We start from the raw sequence: 22,052 nt of genomic DNA, 5'->3' as shown, positions 1-22,052 counted from the left end.
TGCTGGCTGTAATTGGAACCTCACTCTAAGCACAGTCAATCCTTCACCCTGCTCTAGGATGAATCTTGGCTGTTTTGACCACTCCACTGAATCGTCTTCTGCTCTGGCTCTTTGGGGAATGTGATAGTGAAGAGGGGAACCTTATGGTGTGACTTGAAGATGGTAAGGCAAGGACACTTCCTTGGGTTTCTTTAGTAGATTGCCAGAGTCCTGAGAACTCCCTCCTGCTCCTTCAGTCTATATGTGGGTTTGCACAAATGCAGAGTGCTGGAGAGCAATAGCTGCTATGGAGGGTCCCGCAAGGAGAGGTGGTCTAGGTGTGTCAGACTGTGTATTGTATGAGAAGCAAATGCAGGCTGTTGGAGCACAGCCACAATACGCTGTCTCTCCAGCTCCTTTCACTCAGGCCTCGTCTACATTAAGGTTTTAGCCACTAATATAACTAGAGTTGGTCTGAAACCAGAATTTCCGTTCCACAGGATATTCCAAAGAAGGTTTTGTTCCAGATCAACCCGAAAGGTCAAAATTTCACAATTTCCCATAGAACAAAAATTGTGCCACCGCTGAAATGTTTAATTTCAATATCAATTCATTTTGTTTAGACTTTTATATTACAATATTAAATATATCATTATAAAGTAAAAATGTTTCAACTTTCTTGTTTTGATTAATTTTATATTATAGTTGAAATTAAAAGGTAAAAAAAATTTATCAAATGAAAAAAATTATTTAAACTAAACAAGAAAGTTGAAATGACTCATTCTGACTTTTACCTGTCCAAAATTTCATTGAAATTGACCTGTTCCTAAAAAATGTTTTGATTACAGTGAAAATGCATTTCCCAACAGAAAATTGTTCAACCAACTCTAATTGCCCTGATGGGACTATGCCACTGAAAAACTTTAATGTGGACAAGGCCTTAGATTCATAGATTTTAAGGCCAGAAGATTCCATTTGAGATCATCTAGTCTGACTTCTTGCACAACAAAGGCCAGAGAATCTCATCCATTGGGGAATCTGCATCAGACCTATAACTTCTGGTTGATGTATAGCATAAGTTTTAGAAAGAGATATCTAGACTTCACTTGAAAACTTCAGGAGAGGGAGAATCCACCACAACCCTAGCTAAGTTGTTCCAATGGTTAATTACCCTCCCTATTAAAATTCTGCACCTTATTTCTAGTCTGAGTTTGTCTAACTTCAGCTTCCAACCTTTGGATCTCACTATGCTGCTGTCTATGAGATTCTCCTCCTTCAAATCTGTCCTCAAAACTCTCCTTTACCATGAGGCCAACAAAAAACGTGACATTGGTTAGGCCTCTGGTGTGCTGAGACCACTGCCTGTCGTGCTGACCAATCCTGTCTCATTGTTCCCTTGTACTCTCTCCTGCCCCCCATCTGTCTGTATCCATCTTTAGTCTCCTGTCATACACGTGAATTGTAAGATCGTTGAGTCAGGGACCATCTGTTTGTTCTGTGTTTGTACAGTGCCTCACACCATGGAGTCTGGTTCAGGACTTAGGGCTCCTAGGCAGTATTGTAATGTAAATAAATAATAATAATTATAGTAATTCAGAAATTAGTTGGATTTCAGCTGTCCCCATATAGACTGAGTACATGTCACCTGAAAATGGGATGGAGAGAGAAAATTTCCTAGACACCATTAATGACGGCTTCTTGGAGCAGCTAGTCCTGGAACCCCCAAGGGAAGAGGCAATTCTTGATTTAATTCGAAATGAGGTACAGGGATTGGTCCAAGGGGTGAATAGAGCTGAATTGCTCGGTAATAGCGACCATAATGTAATTAAATTTAATATCCTTGTAGAGAGGGAAAAACCAAAGAAACCCACCACAGTAGCATTTAACTTCAAAAACGGAAACTACGCAAAAAATAAAGAAGCTATTTAAACAGAAATTAAAAGGAACAGTCACAAGAGTGAATGCCTGTGAGCTGAATGGAAACTTTTTAAAAACACCATAATAAAGGCTCAAACTAAATGTACACTCCAAATAAAACAAATTAAAAAAACAGTAAGAGGAACAAAAAAATGGCACCGTGACTAAATAATAGAGTGAAAGATGTAGTTAGAGACAAAAAGGCACCTTTTAAAAACGGAAAGTCAGATCCTCCTGAGGAAAAGAGATAGGAACAAACTCTGGCAGGGCATGTGTAAAAATATAATGAGGCAGGCCAAAAAAATAATTTGAAGAACAGCTAGCCAAAGACACAAAAACTAAAGCAAATTTTTTTTAAGTGCCTCAGAAGCAGGAAGCTGCCAAATTAATCAGTGGGGCCACTGGATGATTAAAGTGCTAAAGTAGCACTCAAGGAAGATAGGTCATTGCAGAAAAGCTAAATGAATTATTTGCATTGGTCTTCACTGCAGATGATGTGAGGGAAATTCCCACACTTGAGCCATTCTTTCTAGTTGGCAAATCTGAGAAACTGTCCCAGGTTGAGAAGTATCAGGGGGTAGCCATGTCAGTCTGTATCCACAAAAGCAACAAGGAGTCCGGTGGCACCTTAAAGACTAACAGATTTATTTGGCAGAAGCTTTCATGGGTAAAAAACCCACTTCTTCAGATGCATAGAGTGAAACTTAAAGATGCAGGCATTATTATACTGACACATGAAGAGAAGGGAGTTACCTCACAAGTGGAGAACCAGTGTTGACAGGGCCAATTCAATCAGGGTGGATGTAGTCCACTCCCAATTAATTGATGAGGAGGTGTCAATTCCAGGAGAGGGAAAGTTGCTTTTGTAAGCCAGCCACTCCCAGTCCCTATTCAAGCCCAAATTAATGATGTTAGATTTGCAAATAAATTTTAGTTCTGCAGTTTCTCTTTGAAGTCTGTTTCTGAAGTTTTTTTTGTTCAAGTATGGCTACTTTTAAATCTGTTATAGAATGTCCAGGAAGATTGAAGTGTTCTCCCACTGGCTTTTGTATTTTACCATTCCTGATGTCTGATTTGTGTCCATTTATTCTTTTACGTAGAGACTGTCCGGTTTGGCCAGTGTCCATGGCAGAGGGGGATTGCTGGCATATATCACATTAGTAGATGTGCAGGTGAATGAGTCTCTGATGGTGTGGTTGATATGGTTGGGTCCTCTGAAGGTGTCTGAGCAGGCAACGCGGTTTGTTACAGGGATTGGTTCCTGGGTTAGTGTTTCTGTGGTGTGTAGTTGCTACTGAGTATTTCCTTCAGGTTGAGGGGCTTTCTGTAAGTGAAGACTGGCCTGCCTCCCAAGGTCTGTGAGAGTGAGGGATCGTTTTCTAGCGTAGGTTGTAGATAGATGATGACGTGCTGGAGAGGTTTTAGCTGGGGGCTGTATGTGATGGCCAGTGGTGTTCTGTTATTTTCCTTGTTGGGCATGTCCTGTAGTAGGTGACCTCTGGGTACCCGTCTCGCTCTGTCAATCTGTTTCCTCACTTTCCCAGGTGGGTATTGTAGTTTTAAGAATGCTTGATAAAGATCTCATAGGTGTTTATCTCTGTCTGAAGAACTGGAACAAATTTAGTTGTATCTTAGGGCTTGGCTTGGCTGTAGACAATAGATTGTGTGATGTGTTCTGGATGGAAGCTGGAGGCATGTAGGTAAGTACAGCAGTCAGTAGGTTTCCAGTTTAGGGTGGTGTTTATGTGACCATTACTTATTTGAGGTTAATGGTGGGGTGGAAATTGTTGAAATCCAGGTGGACTTCTTCAAGGGCCTCCTTCCCGTGGGTCCATATGATGAAGATGTCATCAATGTCCCAGACTGAGGTGCCAGTAGAGGAGGTTTTGGAACAAATTGATAAATTAAACAGTAATAAGTCACCAGGACCAGATGGGATTCACCCAAGAGTTCTGAAGCAACTCAAATATGAAATTTCAGAATAATTAATGGGGGTATGTAGCTTATCGCTGAAGTCACCCTCTGTACCAGATGACTGGAGGGTAGCTATTGTGACACCAATATTTAAAGGCTCCAGTAGTAATCCTGGCAACTACAGGCCAGTAAGCCTAACTTTAGTACCAGGAAAACTGGTTGATACTATAGTAAAGAACAGAATTACCAGACGCATAGAAGAACATACTATGCTGGGGAAGAGTCAACTTCCGTACAGCTTCTGTAAAGGGAAATCGTGCCTCACAATCTATTAGAATTCTTTGAGACGGTCAACAAACATGTGGCTAAGGGTGATCCAGTGGATATAGTATACTTGGACCTTCAGAAAGCCTTTGACAAGGTTCCCTACCAAAGGCTTTTAAGCAAATTAAGCAGACGTTATAAGAAGGAAGGTCCTCTCATGGATCAGTGACAGGTTAAAAGATAGGAAACAAAGGATAAGAATAAATGTTCAGTTTTCACAGTGGAGAGAGGTAAATAGCAAGGTTCTCCAAGGATCTGTATTGGGATCTGTGCTGTACAACATATTCATAGAAGATCTGGAAAAGGGGATAAGCAGTAAGATGGCAAAATTTGCAGGTGATACAAATTTTCTCAAGATAGTCCAAAGCTGACTACAAATATTTACAAAGGGATCTCACAAAATTGGGTGACTGGGCAGCAAAATGACCGAGGAAATTCAGCGTTGATAAATGCAAAGCAATGCCCATCGGAAAACAATCCCAACTATGCATCCAAAATGATGCAATCTGAATTAGCTGTTCCCATTCAAGAAACAGATCTTGGGGTCATCGTGGATAGTTCATAGAATCATAGAATATCAGGGTTGGAAGGGACCCCTGAAGGTCATCTAGTCCAACCCCCTGCTCGAAGCAGGACCAATTCCCAGTTAAATCATCCCAGCCAGGGCTTTGTCAAGCCTGACCTTAAAAACCTCTAAGGAAGGAGATTCTACCACCTCCCTAGGTAACGCATTCCAGTGTTTCACCACCCTCTTAGTGAAAAAGTTTTTCCTAATATCCAATCTAAACCTCCCCCACTGCAACTTGAGACCATTACTCCTCGTTCTGTCATCTGCTACCATTGAGAACAGTCTAGAGCCATCCTCTTTGGAACCCCCTTTCAGGTAGTTGAAAGCAGCTATCAAATCCCCCCTCATTCTTCTCTTCTGCAGGCTAAACAATCCCCAGCTCCCTCAGCCTCTCCTCATAAGTCATGTGTTCTAGACCCCTAATCATTTTTGTTGCCCTTCGCTGGACTCTCTCCAATTTATCCACATCCTTCTTGTAGTGTGGGGCCCAAAACTGGACACAGTACTCCAGATGAGGCCTCACCAATGTCGAATAGAGGGGAACGATCACGTCCCTCGATCTGCTCGCTATGCCCCTACTTATACATCCCAAAATGCCATTGGCCTTCTTGGCAACAAGGGCACACTGCTGACTCGTATCCAGCTTCTCGTCCACTGTAACCCCTAGGTCCTTTTCTGCAGAACTGCTGCCTAGCCATTCAGTCCCTAGTCTGTAGCGGTGCATTGGATTCTTCCATCCTAAGTGCAGGACCCTGCACTTATCCTTATTGAACCTCATCAGATTTCTTTTGGCCCAATCCTGCAATTTGTCTAGGTCCTTCTGTATCCTATCCCTCCCCTCCAGCGTATCTACCACTCCTCCCAGTTTAGTATCATCCGCAAATTTGCTGAGAGTGCAATCCACACCATCCTCCAGATCATTTATGAAGATATTGAACAAAACCGGCCCCAGGACCGACCCTTGGGGCACTCCACTTGATTCCGGCTGCCAACTAGACATGGAGCCATTGATCACTACCCGTTGAGCCTGACAATCTAGCCAGCTTTCTACCCACCTTATAGTGCATTGATCCAGCCCATACTTCCTTAACTTGCTGACAAGAATACTGTGGGAGACCGTGTCAAAAGCTTTGCTAAAGTCAAGAAACAATACATCCACTGCTTTCCCTTCATCCATAGAACCAGTAATCTCATCATAAAAGGCAATTAGATTAGTCAGGCATGACCTTCCCATGGTGAATCCATGCTGGCTGTTCCTGATCACTTTCCTTTCATGCAAGTGCTTCAGGATTGATTCTTTGAGGACCTGCTCCATGATTTTTCCAGGGACTGAGGTGAGGCTGACTGGCCTGTAGTTCCCTGGATCCTCCTTCTTCCCTTTTTTAAAGATCGGCACTACATTAGCCTTTTTCCAGTCATCCGGGACTTCCCCGGTTCGCCACGAGTTTTCAAAGATAATGGCCAATGGCTCTGCAATCACAGCCGCCAATTCCTTCAGCACTCTCGGATGCAACTCGTCCGGCCCCATGGACTTGTGCACGTCTAGCTTTTCTAAATAGTCCCTAACCACCTCTATCTCCACAGAGGGCTGGCCATCTCTTCCCCATTTTGTGATGCCCAGCGCAGCAGTCTGGGAGCTGACCTTGTTAGTGAAAACAGAGGCAAAAAAAGCATTGAGTACATTAGCTTTTTCCACATCCTCTGTCACTAGGTTGCCTCCCTCATTCAGTAAGGGGCCCACACTTTCCTTGGCTTTCTTCTTCTTGCCAACATACCTGAAGAAACCCTTCTTGTTACTCTTGACATCTCTTGCTAGCTGCAGCTCCAGGTGCGATTTGGCCCTCCTGATATGATTCCTACATGCCCGAGCAATATTTTTATACTCTTCCCTGGTCATATGTCCAACCTTCCACTTCTTGTAAGCTTCTTTTTTATGTTTAAGATCCGCTAGGATTTCACCATTAAGCCAAGCTGGTCGTCTGCCATATTTACTATTCTTTCGACTCATCGGGATGGTTTGTCCCTGTAACCTCAACAGGGATTCCTTGAAATACAGCCAGCTCTCCTGGACTCCTTTCCCCTTCAAGTTAGTCCCCCAGGGGATCCTGGCCATCCGTTCCCTGAGGGAGTCGAAGTCTGCTTTCCTGAAGTCCAGGGTCCGTATCCTGCTGCTTACCTTTCTTCCCTGCGTCAGGATCCTGAATTCAACCAACTCATGGTCACTGCCTCCCAGATTCCCATCCACTTTTGCTTCCCCCACTAATTCTACCCGGTTTGTGAGCAGCAGGTCAAGAAAAGCGCCCCCCCCTAGTTGGCTCCTCTAGCACTTGCGCCAGGAAATTGTCCCCTACGCTTTCCAAAAACTTCCTGGATTGTCTATGCACCGCTGTATTGCTCTCCCAGCAGATATCAGGAAAATTAAAGTCACCCATGAGAATCAGGGCATGCGATCTAGTAGCTTCCGTGAGCTGCCGGAAGAAAGCCTCATCTACCTCATCCCCCTGGTCCAGTGGTCTATAGCAGACTCCCACCACTACATCACTCTTGTTGCACACACTTCTAAACTTAATCCAGAGACACTCAGGTTTTTCTACAGATTCGTACCGGAGCTCTGAGCAGTCATACTGCTCCCTTACATACAGTGCTAGCCAGTTCTCTGAAAACATCCACTCAACGTGCAGCGGCTGTCAAAAAAGCAACCAGCATGTTAGAAACTATTAGGAAAGGGATAGATAAGACAGAAAATATCATAATGCTACTATAGAAATCCAGGGCACACCCACACCGTTAATACTGCATGCAGTTCTGGTGGCCCCATCTCGAAAAAGACACATTAGAAATGGGAAAAATACAGAGCAGGGCAACAAAAGTGATTAGGGGATGGAACAGCTTCCGTATGAGGAGAGATTGAAAAGACTGGGGCTGGTCAGCTTGGAAAAGAGACGACTAAGGGTGGGGACAGATATGAGGGAGGTCTATAAAATCATGACGGGGTGGAGACAGTGAACAGGGAAGTATTACTTACCGCTTCCCATAACACATGAACCCGGGGTCACTGAATTAAATTAATAGGTAGGAGGGTTAGAACAAACAGAAGGAAGTATTTCTTCACACAATGCACAATCAGCCTGTTGAACTTGTTACCAGGGAATGTCGTGAAGGCCAAAAGTATAACAGGGTTCAAAAAAGAATTCGATAAATTCATGGAGGACAGGTCCATCAATGGCTATTAGCCAAGATTGTCTGGGATGCAACTCCATGCTCTGGGTGTCCCTAGCTTGTGATGGCCAAAAGCTGGTTCTGGATGACAGGGGATGGATCACTTAATAATTGCCTTGTTCTGTTCATTCCCACAAAAGCATCGGAAGACAGGATACCGGACTAGATAGGCCATTGGTCTGACACAAACTGGCCATTCCTATGTAGAACTCTTCTCCCCACCGAAGTACTTACAGACTGCTGTTGTGCTGAGCACCAGTGGTAGCTTCTTTGGGAGTTTCTTGGAGCACTGTCTACGCTGGTGCTTTACAGTGCTGAAAGTCGCAGCGCTCAGGGCTGGGTTTTTTCCACACCGCTGAGTGAGAAAGTGGCAGTGCTGTAAAGAGCCAGTGTAGACAAGCCCCAAGATAGAGAGAGTTGCCGTCCAGCCTGGATGACAAAAGTGGGACCCACCATGGCCAGTACAAAGGGATGGGGGGATTTCAGAGGAACCCACCAGCACCAGCACAGGATTCAAATGGTCTTTGGGTGGGGTCACAATTTGAGCTGAAACTTCAGCATTGCCCCTTTCTCCCCAGTTGGTGCGATTTACCCTTGCTGCTGCCCTCCTTCCCTCTTTCACACATTCTAGTGGCTCCCCTTTGATGTTAATTGGTTGCAGGCCACATTAGTGGAGACTAGCAGTTCCCCAGCTCATCTGCTCATTGCTCTCCCGCTGCCTGGACTACTGAAGGAAACTCTTTGATGTTAATGAGACACAGACGATTTCACTTAGCGCCAAGGAGCGCTCGGCATCTTAAAGGTAAGAATTTCCAGGCGGATTGTCCAGCGAGTCACTCCAACATCTGCTTTGCCACAGGAACGGAAAATGCATGAAAAGGCTCTAGCAGCAGGAACCTGCATTCTCTTGCACTCAGTATTAGGACATGGGGCCCATGAGACGCCAGAGGTGGGAAAAATCCAGAGTGAAATCCTGGCTCCACTGAAGTCAATGGGAGTTTGCTGTTGACTTCAATGGGACCAGGATTTCACCCAGCTGGGAATTGCCTACCTCTGTGGTGCTACTGCTGGACTGAGTCAGGGGCAGTAAGAACAGGCTGGCCTGTGAGTTGCAAATCTGCAGGAGTGTGATTGCAGGTCTCATGCCGTCTGTGCACACAGCACGGGCCATTCTGGAAAGTGACTCTGAAAATGGCACCTTCTTAATGAGCACATCAATGTGTAGCAGCATCAGAGCTGCTGGCTCCAGGGGAGTGAGTGACTTTATTCCTCTGAGCCATGCAAAACCAGCACTGGACTCTTCCTTCTTGTGTAGCACCAATTAGCTAAGTTCCGCTTAGCTGAACCTGTGCAAACTCTCAGATACCAAAGGGTCTACCCCAGCCTTTATTAGTGGTGATGACGTGTGAGATGGAAAGAATGCTCAGTCAAACATTTCACCATTTCTGTGCACTTAGACAACCCTTGTATTTGCCCCTCTAGCTGGGAAGGTCTGGGCCCCTGCTCTCCTGCACTCTGGAGCCAGTGAGGAAGAAGTAATCTCTCCCATAGCCATTTAAAAAGCCATTTAGTGCTTACAAAATTAAGTGCTGAGCTTAAAGAGAGGTGCATTAGCCTTTGAGCGAATGAGTAAAAAACCTAACTCTCTGGAGATCCTCAGGGCAAGTTCTTGTTATCTATAAAGGAACTTACTGACAAAACAGAACACAGAGTGGGTCGTAGATTCATCAGTTACAAGGCAAAAAGGGACCATTGTGATCATCTTGTCTGACCTCCTGGGTAACACAGGCCAGAGACCTGCCCCCAGAATAATTCGTGTTTGAACCAGAGCAGCACTTTTAGAAAAAACATCCCATCTTGATTTGATGGATACTCCATCACAGCCTGTGGTAAGTTGCTTTAATGATTAAGTACACTCACTGGTAAAAATGTGCACCTTATTTCCAGTCTTAATGTGTGTAGCTTCAATGTCCAGCCATTGGCTCTTGTTAGATCTTTCTCTTTTAGACTGAAGAGCCCTCTGTCAAAGTTGTGTTCCCTGTTTAGATACTTTTAGGCTGTGATCAAGTCACCCCTTAAGCTTTTCTTGATTAAGCTAAACAGATTGAGCTCCTTGAGTCTATTGTTATAAGGCGGGTTTTCCAAGCCTTTAATCATTCCCGTGGCTCTTAGAATCATAGACTATCAGGGTTGGAAGGGACCTCAGGAGGTCATCTAGTCCAACCCCCTGCTCAAAGCAAGACCAATCCCCAACTAAATCATCCCCGCCAGGGTTTTGTCAAGCCTGACCTTAAAAACTTCTAAGGAAGGGAGGTGGTGGAATCTCCTAGGTGACGCATTCCAGTGTTTCACCACCCTCCTAGTGAAAAAGTTTTTCCTAATAGCCAACCTAAACCTCCCCCACTGCAATTTGAGACCATTACTCCTCGTTCTGTCATCTGCTACCACTGAGAACAGTCTAGATCCATCCTCTTTGGAACCCCCTTTCAGGTAGTTGAAAGCAGCTATCAAATCCCCCCTCATTCTTCTCTTCCGCAGACTAAACAATCCCAGCTCCCTCAGCCTCTCCTCATAAGTCATGTGTTCCAGTCCCCTAATCATTTTTGTTGCCCTCTGCTGGACGTTTTCCAATTTTCCACATCCTTCTTGTAGTGTGGGGACCAAAACTAGACACTGTACGCCAGATGAGGCCTCACCAATGTCGAATAGAGGGGAATGATCACGTCCCTCGATCTGCTGGCAATGCCCCTACTTATACATCCCAAAATGCCACTGGCCTTCTTGGCAACAAGGGCACACTGTTAACTCATATCCAGCTTCTCGTCCACTGTAACCCCTAGGTCCTTTTCTGCAGAACTGCTGCCTAGCCACTCGGTCCCTAGTCTGTGGCGGTGCATGGGATTCTTCCTTCCTAAGTGCAAGACTCTGCACTTGTCCTTGTTGAACCTGATCAGATTTCTTTTGGCCCAATCCTCCAATTTGTCTAGGGTCCTCTGTATCCTATCCCTACCCTCTTCTGTGAATACTCTCCAATTTATTAACATCCTTCTTGAAGTGTGGACACCAGAACTGAACACAGGATTCCAGCAGCGGTCGCACCGATGCCAAATACTGAAGTAATATAACCTGCTTGATAGTCCAAATTATACATCTCAGAATCTCATTAGCCCCTTTTGGCCACAGCATCCGCTGGGAATTCATGTTCAGCTGATTATCCACCACCACTCCCAAGTCTTTTTCAGACTCGCTGCTTCCCAGGATAGAGTTCCCCATCATGTAAGTATGGCCAACGTTCTTTGTTCCTAGATGTGTACATTTACATTTAGCTGCATTAAAACACATATTGTTTGCTTCCGGCCAGGTAACCAAGTGATCCACATCTGTCTGTATCAGTGACACATCCTCTTCGTTATTTACCACTCCCCCCAGTTTTTGTATCATCTGCAAACTTTATCAGTGATGACTCTAAGTTTCCTTCCAGGCCATTGATAAAAATGTTAAATAGCATGGGGCCAAGAACTGATCCCTGGGGGACCCCATTGGAAGCACACCCACTTGTTGGTGTCACCCCCATTTACTATTACATTTGGAGACCTGCCAGTCACCCAATGTTCAATTTAATGTGTGCCATGTTAATGTTATGTTCTTCTAGTTTCTTAATCAAGAGCTCCCATCAGGGAAATCTGACAAATTATGCTGAAGGTTTGAAAAAAATTTGTCTTCGAGGAACTCAGCTTCCTTGTAATGTACTGTACTTGTTCTGAGAAATGGCAGTGATGTGCCAGGTTGCCTGTCCCTTTGTGGCCAGGGCAGGACTGTTCCCTACAGTGCATTCCAGACTCCAGAGGTGAAAGGCTGCTGTCAGAGGGGTGCTGTTTGTAGCTACCTTTCCAGCAGCCAAGTGGCCTGTGTACATTTGAGCAGCCTAAGTGTGACAAATCTGCAGAGTCACAGAGCATGTTTTCATGGAAGAGAGCCTCTCGGCCTGACTGCTTACGGTCCATTCACAGCCTGTGCGCCTCAGGAGAGTGGAAGTGGAAGCCTGTGCCTGTGTTATACCAATAAAATAAAAACCAGCAGGATCTTATTAAAGGGGAAAAGGCAAAGTACCACATTTATTGTGGATACAGAAAGAATCATAGTAAGCAGTTAGTTATAGCTATAACATTCCATTCAATCTCATATTTATTCACACATTCATTCATACACACACACACAGAGGTTCTGCAAGGTTGTTATCATAGTTACCAGCCTTAGAGTTGCTCATGCCAAGCCACTGGCCAGGTGGCCTGGAAATGAGGAGGGAGCAGGGACTTGTCAGATGCTCATCTGATGCTCCTGGAAGTTGGTTTGCAGAATCAGACCCCAAAGTTCTCACTTTCTAGAGTCCATTTTTATAGGAATGTCTTCCTATGCCAGTCTATGGGAATTGCTTCATCATGCTGTTGCTGAATCAATCAGCAGATGGCACATTCCTAACGGCTCTGTGCTGCCAGATGTTATCTTGTTCTTTGGTTCTCCCATTCTTGAGGCTGTTGGGTGGATTCCAGTCTGCCCTCCGGGGGTCCTCTGGTTATTTCCACTTGACGCCTTCTTCAGCCGATGGACACTGGATTCTTAGGTTGGCACCTCCCTGATCATTCAGTTATTATCCACATACATCCTCTATATTTTAATTACAATTGTTAACAAAGCGAGATGAATACAACAAAAGGGCGGGGAGTCTCTGGGTGCTGTTTCTGTTGTTACAGAGTATTGCTTTGAGTCTCTCTCTGTGTGAGTGGTTGTTGTTACAAAGAATTGCTTTGAGAACAGACTCTGTCTTAGAATGTACTAACGCAATTAGCAGCTTGCAAGTTTCACACACAGAGGGAGAGGAAACAGTACCAAAAACCAAGAGACCTCTTAATTAGTAATACCCTAGAATTTAAACTCTGGGGAATCAAACTCATTTGTGATTTTAACACAGAACTTCTTTAATATGATCCAACACCTGCCCTAGCTGAATTGGCAGAGGCTGGGAATATTTCTCCTCAGGCAGAAGGGCTGAACTCCCAGTCTCTGCTGTTCATATTATTACCTGGAGGGATGAGTTTGAAGCCCACAGCTGACACTGCTGTAATCCCCTACCAGATAGCCAGAGCTGGGGCCCAGTGGGTTGTTTCTGCTGGGAGGAGAAACCGATGATAGAGCCAGATATTTTCTTTGATGCAATCTTATTTATGGGCAGAGATTGTACATAAAGCTTCTTTTCTGAACACAGCAGGGATCAAACAACAGGAGCCAGTTTATTTGCCAGCTGTTCCAAGCCTACCTTTCCAGACAACACTCAGTGCCCAAAAGGCTTTCACTCAGCGCCATATTACCAGGACTTCCATTACCATTAGCTTGGGTTTTTGGCTGCTTCAGTCCCTTGCTGCCCCTTCTGTCCGTCACACACAGGTACACCACCGCCACCACACAATACTCTGCGAAACCCCCCTGCCCATGTACTTCTCATTCCTACACAGGCTTGTGCGCGCTCTTGTTCGGGCAGCGCCATGTGCCTGGGCTTAGAGCAAAGACCACGCTTCTGTCAAAGCGGCCTAACCATCTCTGACCACTCTCTGAAGTGAAGGGCAGCAGTCATACGCTCCAGTTCCAGGATGTTTCACACGACACAGTGAGTGACTGTCCTCGGGCCAGCCCATTCTCCAGGACTGCGGCCTAGCCAGCAGGACCCAATCCAAGAAGTGCTGGCTGCGGAGCTTATTATAGCTGTGACGAGGAAGCAGTGTGCCATCTCACCGCCATGGATTGAACAGAGCCAACCAGACTACGCTGTCACCGGGCTGTGGGATTGATGATGCACCCGGGCACACCCACACTACACCGTCACTGGACGTGGGGGTCAGAGACACACTGGGGACACACCCACACTACACCGTCACTGGACGTGGGGGTCAGAGACACACCGGAGGAACACCCGCACTACATCGTCACTGGACGTGGGGGTCAGAGACACACCGGAGGAACAACCACATTACATCGTCACTGGACGTGGGGGTCAGAGACACACCGGAGGAACACCCACATTACAACGTCACTGGGACATGGGGGTCAGACACACACTGGGGACACGCCCACATTACAAGGTCACTGGACGTGGGAGTCAGAGACACACTGGGGACACGCCCACATTACATCGTCACTGGACGTGGGGGTCAGAGACACACTGGGGACACGCCCACACTACACCGTCACTGGGACATGGGGGTCAGAGACACACTGGGGACACGCCCACATTACAACGTCACTGGACGTGGGGGTCAGAGACACACTGGGGACACGCCCACATTACATCGTCACTGGACGTGGGGGTCAGACACACAAGGGACACGCCCACATTACAAGGTCACTGGACATGGGGGTCAGAGACACTGGGGACACGCCCACATTACACCGTCACTGGACGTGGGGGTCAGAGACACACTGGGGACACGCCCACATTACACCGTCACTGGACATGGGGGTCAGAGACACACTGGGGACACGCCCACATTACACCGTCACTGGACGTGGGGGTCAGAGACACACTGGGGACACGCCCACATTACACCGTCACTGGACATGGGGGTCAGAGACACACTGGGGACACGCCCACATTACACCGTCACTGGACGTGGGGGTCAGAGACACACTGGGGACACGCCCACATTACATCGTCACTGGACGTGGGGGTCAGAGACACACCGGAGGAACACCCGCACTACACCGTCACTGGACGTGGGGGTCAGAGACACACTGGGGACACGCCCACATTACATCGTCACTGGACGTGGGGGTCAGAGACACACTGGGGACACGCCCACATTACACCGTCACTGGACGTGGGGGTCAGAGACACACTGGGGACACGCCCACATTACACCGTCACTGGACGTGGGGGTCAGAGACACACCGGAGGAACACCCACATTACATCGTCACTGGACGTGGGGGTCAGAGACACACCGGAGGAACACCCACATTACAACGTCACTGGACGTGGGGGTCAGAGACACACTGGGGACACGCCCATACTACACCGTCACTGGACGTGGGGGTCAGAGACACACTGGGGACACGCCCACACTACACCGTCACTGGACGTGGGGGTCAGAGACACACCGGAGGAACACCCGCACTACACCGTCACTGGACGTGGGGGTCAGAGACACACTGGGGACACGCCCACATTACATCGTCACTGGACGTGGGGGTCAGAGACACACTGGGGACACGCCCACATTACACCGTCACTGGACGTGGGGGTCAGAGACACACTGGGGACACGCCCACATTACACCGTCACTGGACGTGGGGGTCAGAGACACACCGGAGGAACACCCACATTACATCGTCACTGGACGTGGGGGTCAGAGACACACCGGAGGAACACCCACATTACAACGTCACTGGACGTGGGGGTCAGAGACACACTGGGGACACGCCCATACTACACCGTCACTGGACGTGGGGGTCAGAGACACACTGGGGACACGCCCACACTACACCGTCACTGGACGTGGGGGTCAGAGACACACTGGGGACACGCCCACACTACACCGTCACTGGACGTGGGGGTCAGAGACACACTGGGGACACGCCCACACTACACCGTCACTGGACGTGGGGGTCAGAGACACACTGGGGACACGCCCACACTACACCATCAGTGGACGTGGGGGTCAGAGACACACTGGGGACACGCCCACACTACACCGTCACTGGACGTGGGGGTCAGAGACACACTGGGGACACACCCACACTACACCGTCAGTGGACGTGGGGGTCAGAGACACACTGGGGACACGCCCACATTACACCGTCACTGGACGTGGGGGTCAGAGACACACCGGAGGAACACCCACATTACATCGTCACTGGACGTGGGGGTCAGAGACACACCGGAGGAACACCCACATTACAACGTCACTGGACGTGGGGGTCAGAGACACACTGGGGACACGCCCACACTACACCGTCACTGGACGTGGGGGTCAGAGACACACTGGGGACACGCCCACACTACACCGTCAGTGGACTTGGGGGTCAGAGACACACCGGAGGAACACCCGCACTACACCGTCACTGGACGTGGGGGTCAGAGACACACCGGAGGAACACCCGCACTACACCGTCACTGGATGTGGGGGTCAGAGACACACCGGAGGAACACCCGCACTACACCGTCACTGGACGTGGGGGTCAGAGACACACCGGAGGAACACCCGCACTACACAGTCACTGGACGTGGGGGTCAGAGACACACTGGGGACATGCCCACATTACACCGTCACTGGACGTGGGGGTCAGAGACACACCGGAGGAACACCCGCACTACATCGTCACTGGACGTGGGGGTCAGAGACACACCGGAGGAACACCCGCACTACACCGTCACTGGATGTGGGGGTCAGAGACACACTGGGGACACGCCCACACTACACCGTCACTGGACGTGGGGGTCAGAGACACACTGGGGACATGCCCACATTACACCGTCACTGGACCTGGGGGTCAGAGACACACTGGGGACACGCCCACACTACACCGTCACTGGGACATGGGGGTCAGAGACACACTGGGGACACGCCCACACTACACCGTCACTGGACGTGGGGGTCAGAGACACACCGGAGGAACACCCGCACTACACCGTCACTGGACGTGGGGGTCAGAGACACACTGGGGACACACCCACACTACACCGTCACTGGACGTGGGGGTCAGAGACACACCGGAGGAACACCCGCACTACACCGTCACTGGACGTGGGGGTCAGAGACACACCGGAGGAACACCCGCACGATCCCTGGGGTGTGGGGTTAGTGATGCTCCAGAGGCACGTCCACGCTACGCCAGCAGTGGTGGGGTGGGGCTGGTGATACACTGGGGTCCCGCCCACACTGCACCGTCACTCGGACGCAGGGTCGGTGGTGAACACACCGACGACGGGCTGGTGGTGTCCTAGGCACGCATCCATGCCACATCTTCACTGGGCCCTGGAGCTGGCAGTGCAGCAGGGGCACACACTCGAGGATCTTCTCTCCTGTCAGCCTAGGGCTGATTGTGCTCCAGGCACTCACCGGCCCACCCTGCATCCGTACCGTACTGTAGTGGGGGGGTGCACACCCCATGGGGCACACTGCCACAGAAAACTGCTCTTGCTTGGCATGGCGTGAGAGGGTGGCCGCCCCAGTGGGCAGAAAGAGTAGAACCCCAGGAAGCAGGCACGTCGGGGGCCCTTGGCATTCCTGTTGCCCCGCACCCAGGTGCCCTGCTAGCCTTGCATAGGTCAGGAACTTCCTCAGTGCTGGCCTCGGGGCAGGTGGTGGCACGCCGAGATGACGGCTTCTGGCGGGGGTTCGGAGCACCGTATTGGAGCCATGGGCAAGGACTGGTACCAGGCGGTGTGTGCAAATAGGAACCAGGCTGCCAAGCCCCCTAGCCACAGTGGTACGTGATGTCCAGTCAAGGGATTGCAAATGCATAGATGGCATGATAGGCCCCATGCTGGGGATTGTGGGGCGGCATTGTAGTACTAGTGGCCATGAGCTATTGTGGGGCATCGCTAACCAGTTCAAGCAATGCCACAAGTAACACCTGATGGGGGAAAGGGGGAGTTAGCAGAGCCAAGCCAGCCTGAACTTAGGTTAAATCCCTCATGAAGAGACATAAGAACGGCCAGACTAGGTCAGACCAAAGGTCCATCTAGACCAGTGTCCTGTCTTCCGACAGTGGCCGGCACCAGGTGCCCCAGAGGGAATGAACAGAACAGGTAATCATCAAGTTATCCATCCCCTGTCGCCCATTCCCAGCTTCTGGCAAACAGAGGCCAGGGACACCATCCCTGCCCATCATGGCTAATAGCGTTTGGTGGATCTATCCTCCAGGAACTTATCTAGTTCTTTTTTGAACCCGGTTATAGTCTTGTCTTCACAACATCCCCAGGCAAGGAGTTCCACAGGTTGAGTGTGCATTGTGTGAAGGAATACTTCCTTTTGTTTGTTTTAAACCTGCTGCCTATTAATTTCACTGAGTGACTCCTAGTTCTTGTGTTATGAGGAGGAGTAAATAACACTTCCTTATTTACTTTCTCCACATCAGTCATGATTTTATAGACCTCAATCATATCCCGCTCCTAGTCGTCTCTTTTCCAAGCTGAAAAGTCCCAGACTTATTAATCACTCATTGTATGGAAGCCGTTCCAGACCCCTAATAATTTTTGTTGCCCTTCTCTGAACATTTTCTAATTCCAATATATCTTTTTTGAGATGCCTGATGCCTACTCTGTCTGCATATCTATTCAGGGGACACCATCATAGGACCTAACCACATCAGCCACACCATCAGGGGCTCGTTCACCTGCACATCTACCAATGTGTTATATGCTATCATGTGCCAGCAATGCCCTTCTGCCATGTACATTGGCTAAACCGGACAGTCTCTACGCAAAAGAATAAATGGACACAAATCAGACGTCAAGAATTGTAACATTCAAAAACCAGTAGGAAAGCACTTCAATCTCCCTGGACACTCAATAACAGATTTAAAAGTGGCCATTCTTCAACCAAAAAAAATCTTCAAAAACAGATTCTAATATGAAACTGTAGAACTGGAATAAATTTGCAAACTGGACACCTTCAAATTAGGCCTGAATAAAGACTGGGAGTGGAAGGGTCACTAGAAAAAGTAATTATCTCTCTGCTGATACTCGTACTTTCTTGTCAGCTGTTGGTAATGGGCCACCTTGTTTGAATTGGCCTTGTTAGCACTACAAAAGTAATTTTCCCTCCCCTCCACCCCCACGAACATGATACAGTTCTGTGGTGACCTAGAATCCTATTTTCAATGTCTCCGACTCAAGGAATATTTCCAATATACCTCTGAACAACATACTAATCCACAGAGACCTCCCTACCAACACAACAAAAAGAAGGATTCTAGGTGGACTCCTCCTGAAGGTCGAAACAGCAGACTGGACTTCTACATAGAGTGCTTCCGCCGACGTGCATGGGCTGAAATTGTGGAAAAGCAGCATCACTTGCCCCATAACCTCAGCCGTGCGGATCACAATGCCATCCGCAGCCTCAGAAACAACTCTGACCTCATAATCAAAAAGGCTGACAAAGGAGGTGCTGTTGTCATCATGAATAGGTCGGAATATGAACAAGAGGCTGCTCGGCAGCTCTCCAACACCACTTTCTACAAGCCATTACCCTCTGATCCCACTGAGAGTTACCAAAAGAAGCTACAGCATTTGCTCAAGAAACTCCCTGAAAAAGCACAAGATCAAATCCGCACAGACACACCCCTGGAACCCCGACCTGGGATATTCTATCTGCTACCCAAGATCCATAAACCTGGAAATCCTGGGCGCCCCATCATCTCAGGCATTGTCACTCTGACAGCAGGATTGTCTGGCTATATAGACTCCCTCCTCAGGCCCTATGCTACCAGCACTCCCAGCTACCTTCGAGACACCACTGACTTCCTGAGGAAACTACAATCCATCGGTGATCTTCCTGATAACACCATCCTGGCCACTATGGATGTAGAAGCCCTCTTCACCAACATTCTACACAAAGATGGACTACAAGCCATCAAGAACACTATCCCCGATAATGTCACGGCTAACCTGGTGGCTGAACTTTGTGACTTTGTCCTCACCCATAACTACTCCACATTTGGAGACAATGTATACCTTCAAATCAGCGGCACTGCTATGGGTTCCCGCATGGCCCCACAGTATGCCAACATTTTTATGGCTGACTTAGAACAACGCTTACTCAGCTCTCGTCCCCTAACACCCCTACTCTACTTGTGCTATATTGATGACATCTTCATCATCTGGACCCATGGAAAAGAAGCCCCTGAGGAATTCCACCATGATTTCAACAATTTCCATCCCACATCAACCTCAGCCTGGTCCAGTCCACACAAGAGATCCACTTCCTGGATACTACAGTGATAATAAACGATGGTCACATAAACATCACCCTATACCGGAAACCCACTGACCGCTATTCCTACCTACATGCCTCCAGCTTTCACCCTGACCACACCACATGATCTGCAATACAACCGCATTTGCTCCAACCCCTCAGACAGAGACAAACACCTACAAGATCTCTATCAAGCATTCTTACAACTACAATACCCACCTGCGGAAGTGAAGAAACAGATTGATAGAGCCAGAAGAGTTCCCAGAAGTCACCTACTACAGGACAGGCCTAACAAAGAAAATAACACAACGCCACTAGCCGTCACCTTCAGCCCCCAACTAAAACCCCTCCAACGCATTATTAAGGATCTACAACCTATCCTGAAGGATGACCCAACACTCTCACAAATCTTGGGAGACAGGCCAGTCATCGCTTACAGACAGCCCCCGAATCTGAAGCAAATACTCACCAGCAACCACATACCACACAACAGAACCACTAACCCAGGAACCTATCCTTGCAACAAAGCCCGTTGCCAACTGTGCCCACATATCTATTCAGGGGACACCATCATAGCGCCTAATCACATCAGCCACACTATCAGAGGCTCGTTCACCTGCACATCTACCAATGTGATCTATGCCATCATGTGCCAGCAATGCCCCTCTGCCATGTACATTGGTCAAACTGGACAGTCTCTACGTAAAAGAATAAATGGACACAAATCAGATGTCAAGAATTATAACATTCATAAACCAGTCGGAGAACACTTCAATCTCCCTGGTCACGTGCTTACAGACATGAAAGTTGCGATATTACAACAAAAAAACTTCAAATCCAGACTCCAGCGAGAAACTGTTGAATTGGAATTCATTTGCAAATTGGATACAATTAACTTAGGCTTGAATAGAGACTGGGAGTGGCTAAGTCATTATGCAAGGTAACCTATTTTCCCTTGTTTTTTCCTACCCCCCCGCCAGACGTTCTTGTTAAACCCTGGATTTGCGCTGGAAATGGCTCACCTTGATTATCATACACATTGTAAGGAGAGTGGTCACTTTAGATAAGCTATTACCAGCAGGAGAATGGGTTTGTGTGGGGGGGAGTGAGAAAACCTGGATTTGTGCTGGAAATGGCCCACCTTGATTATCATACACATTAGATAAGCTGTTACCAGCAGGAGAGTGGGGTGGGGGGAGGTATTTTTTCATGCTTTGTGTGTATAAAAAGATCTTCTACACTTTCCACAGTATGCATCCGATGAAGTGAGCTGTAGCTCACGAAAGCTCATGCTCAAATAAATTGGTTAGTCTCTAAGGTGCCACAAGTCCTCCTTTTCTTTTTGCGAATACAGGACTAGCACGGCTGTTACTCTGAAACCTTTCCCTCCCTTGGTATTCACCCCTTCTTGTCAACTGTTGAGAATAGGCCACTTCCACCTTAATTGAATTGGCTCATTAGCACTGACCCCCCACTTAGTAAGGCAACACCCATCTTTCCATGTGCTAGAATATATATTTTGCTTACTGTATTTTCCACTCCATACATCTGATGAAGTGGGTTTTAGCCCACCAAAGCTTATGCCCAAATACATTTGTTAGTTTCTAAGGGTATGTCTTCACTACCCTCTGCTCCAGTTGGATGTTCTCTTTCCCTGAGACTTTCATCCTCCCCAACAGTACAGAGGCTGTCAGACCAGGGGTGGGACCGTTCTACTGTCCCAGAAAGTCTCATCTATGTACCTCTCTGTCTCTCTCAGCTCCTCCTGTTCGGCCACTCTGGTCTCCAGGAGCTCCTTGCACTGAATGCACACATACACCACCTGCCCATAGGGCAGGTAATCGGACATGCTGCATTGCCTGCAGCTTGTTCCTTTGTTGATGTTTTGTTTTTATCAAGGGGTGTTTATTGCCTTAAGTTTAAAGAATGTTAAGTGTATCTAGCCCCCCACTCCTCCTCTAAACTCCCTTGCAAAGGTCCCCTGTTCGCTAGCTCCTCTGGTCACTTAGGGATGGGCTTTTTAAAGCCCTGGTCTCCCTGAGAAGCCCCGCCCCTGATTAAGGGTTGATGGGTGCTAAAGGCGTTAAGGCTCAAAGCCTCGTTAAGAAGGTCTCAGTCTTGCCTAACAGGCTGCTAGACTCAGTACACTGGCCCCCAAACAGA

General features: G+C 48.0%; 1 protein-coding gene across 7 annotated transcripts in view; it reads left to right on the top strand.

The window, feature by feature from the left end:
• LOC311523957 (uncharacterized protein) overlaps positions 1–21,205 on the top strand; it is a 29,369-nt gene extending 8,164 nt beyond the window's left edge. For 2 of the 7 annotated variants that reach the window (XM_084634549.1, XM_084634548.1), the window contains 3 exons: positions 58–162; positions 8,583–8,723; positions 18,255–21,205. In XM_084634549.1, the coding sequence (XP_084490675.1) occupies positions 18,758–19,915 (1,158 nt within the window). In that variant the 5' untranslated portion in view covers positions 58–162; positions 8,583–8,723; positions 18,255–18,757 and the 3' untranslated portion in view covers positions 19,916–21,205. Of the gene's footprint in view, positions 1–57; positions 163–8,582; positions 8,724–18,218 lie in introns of all 7 variants that reach the window. The other 5 variants (XM_084634547.1, XM_084634552.1, XM_084634551.1 and 2 more) reach the window with 5 other exon arrangements.
• The last annotated feature ends 847 nt before the right edge of the window (positions 21,206–22,052 follow it).

This window comes from Lepidochelys olivacea (genome assembly GCF_965140295.1).
Source record: "Lepidochelys olivacea isolate rLepOli2 genome assembly, chromosome: 7".
NCBI lineage: Eukaryota > Metazoa > Chordata > Testudines > Cheloniidae > Lepidochelys > Lepidochelys olivacea.
The sequence above is the reverse complement of the archived record's forward strand: the minus strand, read 5'-3'. Positions and strand labels throughout refer to the sequence as shown.